This window comes from Emydura macquarii, unplaced genomic scaffold, assembly GCF_026122565.2.
Source record: "Emydura macquarii macquarii isolate MOO-44397 ecotype Brisbane River unplaced genomic scaffold, CSIRO-AGI_Emac_v2 contig_2417, whole genome shotgun sequence".
Classification (NCBI taxonomy): Eukaryota; Metazoa; Chordata; order Testudines; family Chelidae; genus Emydura; species Emydura macquarii.
The window spans coordinates 3,898,532-3,903,380 of NW_027132554.1; the positions used below are offsets into that span (position 1 = coordinate 3,898,532).

Consider the following 4,849-nt stretch of genomic DNA (forward strand, 5'->3'; position numbering starts at 1 on the left):
CTTTTCACACTGTAGAGAACTGACACCGAGTTACACTGCTTATCCATTTCACCCTTCGGAGGCTGTTTCCGAGAGGCACAGAAATCTAGAGCCCCTTGGTTTGCATTTTTGTCCACTAGCGACCCCTGCCTCTAGAAAATGCAATGACCATACACGGCTGGAGCAGTTCTTTGCAGGCTTGCTTCAGATCGAGTTGTACCGGGCAGTTTCCAGTACATTAAACAACGGACCCTTGGCATGAGGGGCACAGCACTAGACGGAGAGCACGGCGCGCCGATCCGAACCCTAACGGGGCTGCGCTCTGCACCTGATGGCTACACGCTTCCCTTCCAGCGCCGCGCACATGGAGCCGAGCGAGACGAGGGATGTCCTGCGCTGTGTTTCTGTCCCAGCCGGCATCTCCGGCTGGTCCCAAGCGGCCACGGCAGCGAGTGGACAAGACAGGAGCATTGCACAGAACCGTGTGCACCCGACCAACGCCTGCCCTCCCCCATCTCAGCTCCCGCCGGGGTCCTCGGAACTGGGGGGCGGGGGGGGGGGGGCTTGAAATGTATCAACATTCCACGACTGATCGCCGCCCTTCCCCCAGCGTGGTCGGGGAAGGGGTGGGCTCCGCCCCCTTGCAATGTATCACGTCCCGTCGCCTATTCCCCCCCTTCCCCGCTGGATGCAATCCAATCACCGTCCTCCCTCCCCGCCCCCGTGGGTACGGGGAAGCGTCACAGACGTGCTATTGTTATGCAAATAAAAGGCTGCCTAAAAGGAGCTGCCCAGCGCATCCTGCACTCCAGAGACGCCCAGGGAAGTGGCCGTGGGGGGTTAGCCCCGAGGGACCGCCGCGGAAAGGGGGCGGGCGATCTGCCGCCAGACAAGCGCCCCTCTCTGGGCTAAGCGCGCAGCGGCTTCTCCCCTCGGCTGCGGGCACAGCGGCAGGGACGGACCCCGGAGTCCAGCGCCACCTCTCCCCGCCAGCGCCGCCGCTCCCGGGACCCTGCAGAGACGGGCCTGCCGCTGGATGCGCCGCCGGGGAGGGTAGCGGCAGCAGCGGCCGCGGCAGGGCGCTTTGCCCGCCTCCAGCCTCTCGCACCCTGGGCGCCGCACGGAAGGTGCCGGAGCGCGCTGCGCGGGGGGCGCCGGGGGTCGCGCAGCCGTGCCGCGGGGCAGCTCCGCTCCCAGGGGGTCTCTTCACCCGGCCCGGCCTGACCGGATCCGCCAGCCGCCGAGCTGCCCCGGTGCCCGGCCCCCTGCCGCCGCCGCCGCCCTCGGATACTTGCTGCTTCCCATGAGCATCCGCGCCCAGGGCCTGGTCCGCAGGCTGCGCTCCCCGCCGCAGGGCGCACCGCTCGCGCACCGGGCCGCCTGCCCCTAGCTCCGGCCTCTCGGCGGCGCCCGTGCCGCGCTGGGGCCGGCCCCGCGGAGCCCGCCCCCCTGCGCCCGCCCGGGCTCGCCGCGCCCGGACCCCGCTGCCCGGCCGCAGCCATGAGCCAGACGGAGCTGTCCACCTGCTCGGCCCCGCAGAGCCAGCGCATCTTCCAGGAGGCGGTGCGCAAGGGCAACACCAAGGAGCTGCAGTCGCTGCTGCAGAACATGACGAACTGCGAGTTCAACGTGAACTCCTTCGGGCCCGAGGGGCAGACGGCGCTGCACCAGTCCGTCATCGACGGCAACCTGGAGCTCGTCAAGCTGCTGGTCAAGTTCGGCGCGGACATCCGCCTGGCCAACCGCGACGGCTGGAGCGCCCTGCACATCGCCGCCTTCGGGGGCCACCAGGACATCGTGCTCTACCTGATCACCAAGGCCAAGTACTCCTCGGCCAGCCGGTGATGGCGCCGCGCCCGGGCCGGGCCGGCGCTCCGTGGCGGCGGGCGAGCAGTGCACTTTCCCGGCGGCGGCGTGCGGGGCCGGCCCGCCGCCTCTGCCCGCGCTGGGAGCGGATACCAGCCCAGCCCCCGCAGAAGGGGCCAGACCGGGCCGCTGCCCCCCGCTGCTCCCGGGCGGCTGCTCCGGGGGAGTCCGGCAGGCAGAGCCGGCCCGCCCGCCCGCCAGGAGAGGGGGCACCCGCCCTTCCCGAGTGGAGGCCGCTAAGACGGGCTGAGCCCCGGCTCTGCGCGCCCTCGGCGAGGGGCCCGGCTCCGGCCCCGAGGAGGGACTGAGCCGCCGGGGGAGCCGCGGGCGGGGCTGGGTGGGTTTGCGTGTGTGTTTGTGTTTAAATGACAAAGCTGCTTGGACTCCATGTTTTTGCAAAGAAATCTGGGGCCCCACAAAGATACTGACCCCCTGTAACTGCCCGGAGGGCTCCTTCCCGAGGGTTTCCCCGCGGTGACTGGCTCTCCGGTCTGTGTTGCCATCTACCTCGGCTGCGCTCAGTGTTCACGGCTCCAGTCAGACCTGCTCCATGCTTTAAAGTGCTCGCCCGGCCCGGCCCGGCCCGGCCCGGCCGACGGGGGCTCGTCCCTCCCGGGGGCTGCCCTGATCGCAGCGCGCTGGCTCGGAGTGAATCGTGTCCGCACTTCTGGGCAGATCGAAATGTTACTTTACAACCAACCGGTGCTTCGCTTCGCTTCGCTTCTTGGTGCACGTTCTGCCCGCCTGGAGCCGGAGCAGGCTCTGCCTTGGGGGGGGGAGGGAAGAGGGGGACGCTGAACCACATTCCCCATAGCAGAGTGTAAACCTGTTTCTCTTGCAGGCTCCTCCCCTTGTTCTGCACAGTGACTGATCTTGATTTGTGAGCCGTCTGTCTGTCTGTCTGTCTGGGAATAGGACAGACACTGCCCCTCTCCGGCTCTCGGCGGGCGGGGCGGGGCACTTACACTTCTCCCCAGCTCTGACCCGGCCGAGGCTGGCTGCCCACCCGATCCAGCACGCTGAAATCACAGGCGAGACGTCGGATCCGCTCCGATGTGTCTGTTCAGTGCGATGCTGGCGGGACTAGCGAACCGAATTAACCCGACCCAATGCAGTGACATGAGACTCGAGAGCAGAGGAATTGCTTTTGCACAGAAACAGAGTGTGAGCGCCCCCTGCAGTCTAGGAGGAAAGTTTCAAGAACAACCTGAAAACTACTGAGAAATAGTTTGGGATTGTGTGTGTGTGTGTGTGTGTGTGTGTGTGTGTGTGTGTGTGTGGTGTGTGTGTGATAGGAGAGAGAGAGATTTGGATAACCCTTCTTAATGCAGAATGATTCCATCTGACTTCATATAAATGAAAGGGAGGAAGAGGAGGAACCCACCTTAAACTGCATTTGGAAGTGACTGCACGTATAATTGCAATGCTGCTTTTTATGGCCATGGCACAATAACATCCATTTAAAAAAAAAAATACAGAAAATTTCAGAAGTCTCTCTTCCACAGTTGATCTTCTATCCCTCTGTTTGTCTGCACTAAACCCTTATCACTGCCATCTCCTTGCTAGCCTCTTATTCCCCTTATCCAAACCATTACAATTAAAAAAAAGTTATCTACTGTTTTTGGTTGTGTTATAACTATTTATCATATATGTATATATTTGTGGGTGACATTTGTGTGCCTGGTTTTATTTGAAGCTATTTGTGAGTGGTTCAAGATACGGTTTGGAAAATATGCATTTTTTTCTAGTCTTAAAACTAAAAACTTGAGTCTGCCATGTTTTTTTTTCATTGCACTGAATATTCTGCTTTGTCTATGATGGTTTCACCTGCAGTCTTTTCTCTCTCAAACAATTGATATGATTAAAAAGCTCCAGATTTTTTTTAAAAAAAAGCCCTTTTGAAAGTGTCTATTGTTAATGCTGTAATTTACAAGGAACGTCTTGTTTGCAAACTTTCTCTGTGAGCATTGAGGTTGGTGTTAAGCACTTTTGTTGGTGCTTCTCTGTTATAGTTATAAGGGGGAACAATATCTTTTCTAGTGAGGTTTTATTATAGTTACCAGATGGTTGCACATTTTTTTAAATAAATGGATTTGCCACAATGATATGTCATAACATTTATGACATAATATTAAAAAAGTTAGTGTATTTTAAAGCCAAGTTCTAGATTGATTTTTTTAAAAGAAATCTTGGTTATAACCCAGTTCTAAAGGGAGTTCTGTCCAGTGTTGTAAAGACAACATAATGTAACCCATATTTATATTTTTATAAAATGCCTATTAAGACTGTGAATCTCTTGTGTGAATTGCTGAGTGAGTTTGAGAAGTATTGTTCCTCTTCAGCTTCTTGGAGCTTTAGGCATGATTAGAATTTGAAAACTGTACATTGGGGAAGGGGGTTTGCTCTGAAATTGTGAGTTGATGTATTTTTGCATCACTTTTTTTTTTTTTTTTAAAAAAAAATTTATTTTACTGAAAAGCTGCTGCCCTTCCTAGTCCCTATAGTTTCAATTTTCTATGCAACCCCACAAACCCCATATATATATCTATCTATTTTGTGATCCTGAGAAATAAAAGGGATGCTGATTTATTCAAATTTAAATGTTTTTCCCCTGACCCCCCCCCCCCCTCTTGTTTGGCTCATAGTGCTGCTGACCCTTCATGCCAAAATGGGGAGTACAAGAAGAGACAGGATGGGGGAGGCTCTTTTGTGCATGACTGGTCACCTTTTGGCAGTCATCTTTTCTTATTATTTTTGTAAGAAGAATATATTGATAATGTCAGTGAAATAAGCAGACATTGAAGCTGATGCACAGATTGCTCCAGAAAGGAGTTTTTCTGTAGATTTTTTTTCTCTAGATGCAAATACCTTTTTTAATTATGTTAATTAATGTTAAGAATTTTTAGGCTTATATTGAAGCTGTATGTGGGTCACTATATGATCATTTCTAACTGGATAAAGTCTGTACAGTACAACATATTCCTGAGTGTATGATATAGACTTG

General features: G+C 55.5%; 1 protein-coding gene across 1 annotated transcript; it reads left to right on the forward strand.

The window, feature by feature from the left end:
- Positions 1–800: 800 nt before the first annotated feature.
- NRARP (NOTCH regulated ankyrin repeat protein) lies at positions 801–4,293 on the forward strand. Its single transcript, XM_067561578.1, has one exon. It carries the CDS (start codon positions 1,480–1,482, stop codon positions 1,822–1,824), a length of 345 nt encoding a protein of 114 aa, XP_067417679.1. The 5' UTR covers positions 801–1,479; the 3' UTR covers positions 1,825–4,293.
- Positions 4,294–4,849: the final 556 nt, after the last annotated feature.